At 45.8% G+C, this 2107-nt stretch overlaps 1 protein-coding gene across 1 annotated transcript in view; it reads left to right on the forward strand.

Annotated features, from left to right (window-relative positions):
* The window catches only part of ALPK2 (alpha-kinase 2), a gene marked incomplete at its 5' end in the record, with an annotated part of 16476 nt that overhangs the window by 13064 nt on the left and 1305 nt on the right, over positions 1–2107 (forward strand). The window contains 3 exons of the mRNA XM_010134737.1: positions 653–927; positions 1045–1133; positions 1497–1714. Coding sequence (XP_010133039.1) covers positions 653–927; positions 1045–1133; positions 1497–1714 — 582 coding nt within the window. The remainder of the gene's footprint in view (positions 1–652; positions 928–1044; positions 1134–1496; positions 1715–2107) is intronic.

The following is a 2107-nucleotide window of genomic DNA, read 5'->3' on the forward strand; positions in this document are numbered from 1 at the left end:
TCTTCCCTCACCCTTTCACCATCCCCCCCCCCCCCATTTTTTTTCCATTTGTATTCCAGTGATCATTTAGAGAAGGTAAAATCCATATTGCTGCTTGGTTTTACAAACATCCTGGCAGAATCTTTTCCAGAGAACATTCCAAGCTGAAAGCTGAAACAAGCTCTGGTTGTACCAGCAACTTGTGGCTGTTGGGAAAAGGCAGGCTGTGCTCTGAGCACACCGGGCACAGAACTGCTTTTAGATTCGTATCTACACACACTGCCGCACGTTGGCTTTGTTACTGCCTCTGCCATCCCAAAACAGCAGAGCTGGCAGGATCTCCGTGTTCCCTCAATGCCTCTTCAGTTCCCAGTCAGCTCGACTTACTTCGCACTCATTTGAAGTACCAGTTTACAACAACCCTAATAGTTTTTAAAAGGACTTTGGTGATCTTTACCTGTACTTTTTGTTTTCTACACTCTGTATTCTCTCCTTAGGAACCTGAACTGCCACTTTTCTCCTCGCTGCCTTGGCTCCCAACCCCATACTAACCCAGCTTAGGCCATGTGTCCTGTTTCCATTGAGCATTTTCTTTTATAGTCTGTAAGAGGTGCCTTCATCCTCCCGCGTCTGCCCCTTTCCCCATGACTGCAGAAGTGACCTTGTTTTTTAGGTGTGGAAGAAATTGAATTCATGCAGCTCATGTTCCGAGAAGATTTCATCAGTGAAAGCTATTTTGGTGGGAACCTGCATGGGATAATAGCTACGGAGGAGCTTCACTTTGGGGAAGGCATGCACCGGAAAGCCTTCCGCAGTAAGGTGATGCGAGGTCTCGTGCCAGTGTTCAGCCCTGGCCACCCCTGTGTCCTTAAAGTGCACAGCGCTATCATGTATGGGACCAAGAGTAAGGATGATCTGGTTGAAAAGAACTACAAGCTAGCGCTGCAGGTAGGCTTCCCCTCTCCTTCGTCCGCGAGAATCGTGGGGCAAAGCTGTCTCGCACGTATTCAAACAGCCGTTAAATGTTTGAGGAATGTTCCATAGGCGTGTCTGTTTGTTGTATAGGAGTGCTATGTCCAAAATACCGCACGGGAGTACGCAAAGATATATGCAGCTGAAGCTGAACCCTTGGAAGGCTTTGGGAAAGTACCAGAGTGAGTATAGATATTTTTATATACATTTACGCCTATGTGTATATACGTTGTCTTGTGCCACAGCTGCTCACTGACTGCCAGGAGTAATTAGTGAAGAAGAAAGAGGAATCCTGAGGACAGTGTTACAACTGGACTCACTCCCTAGACAACACTGAGTATCAGGGGGCGAGAGAGATTCCATTCCCATTAGAGAAGGATAATAAGGAGTAAAGACAGTAAATAGCAGGCAAAAGGCATGATTTTGATATAAATTTAGAGGAAATTATATTAAAATGTGGAATTATTCCTATTTGTAATATGATAAATTACTTGTTCAGTGAGAGAACTCCCTGGATTTTATGAGTTTTTATCCCTCGATTTCAGGATCATTCCTATTTTTCTTGTTCATCGTCCTGCTAATAACATCCCCTACGCGACAGTGGAGGAGGAGCTGGTTGGGGAATTTGTGAAATATTCTGTCAGGGATGGCAAGGAAGTAAATTTCTTGAGAAGAGACTCAGAGGCTGGCCAGAAGTGTTGCACCTTCCAGCACTGGGTGTATGAGAGGACCAACGGAAACTTGCTTGTCACTGACCTGCAAGGTGAGTTGTCTGAGTGGGGGCGATAAACCAGCTTTCCCATTATAGAGGCTGGTGACCACTCGCAGTCAATCCCTGTAACTGCAGGACTTCCAGAGACTTCTTTCTGAGAAATGTTGTTGGCTTTCTGCATCCTGTCAGCAATGCTGCGTGTGCTCCTTCCGCGAGCTCGCAGTGGGCAGTACCGTGGCCCTGTGCCTCTTTTATACAGCATCTCCTGCAGATCGGAATAAAAGACAGGCGAGAGAGTTGAGATGTTTTCTTTTCTGGCCTCTTTTAAAAGTGCACTGTGTTTATTTCTCTGTGTGTGTTACCCTGGGGAACAGAAAGACGTTAATTAATTGCCTACTGTGGCAGCAGGGGCTAACATGTATTAAAATATGCAGTATTAGGATC

Source organism: Buceros rhinoceros, unplaced genomic scaffold, assembly GCF_000710305.1.
Source record: "Buceros rhinoceros silvestris isolate BGI_N320 unplaced genomic scaffold, ASM71030v1 scaffold17554, whole genome shotgun sequence".
Taxonomy (NCBI): domain Eukaryota; kingdom Metazoa; phylum Chordata; class Aves; order Bucerotiformes; family Bucerotidae; genus Buceros; species Buceros rhinoceros.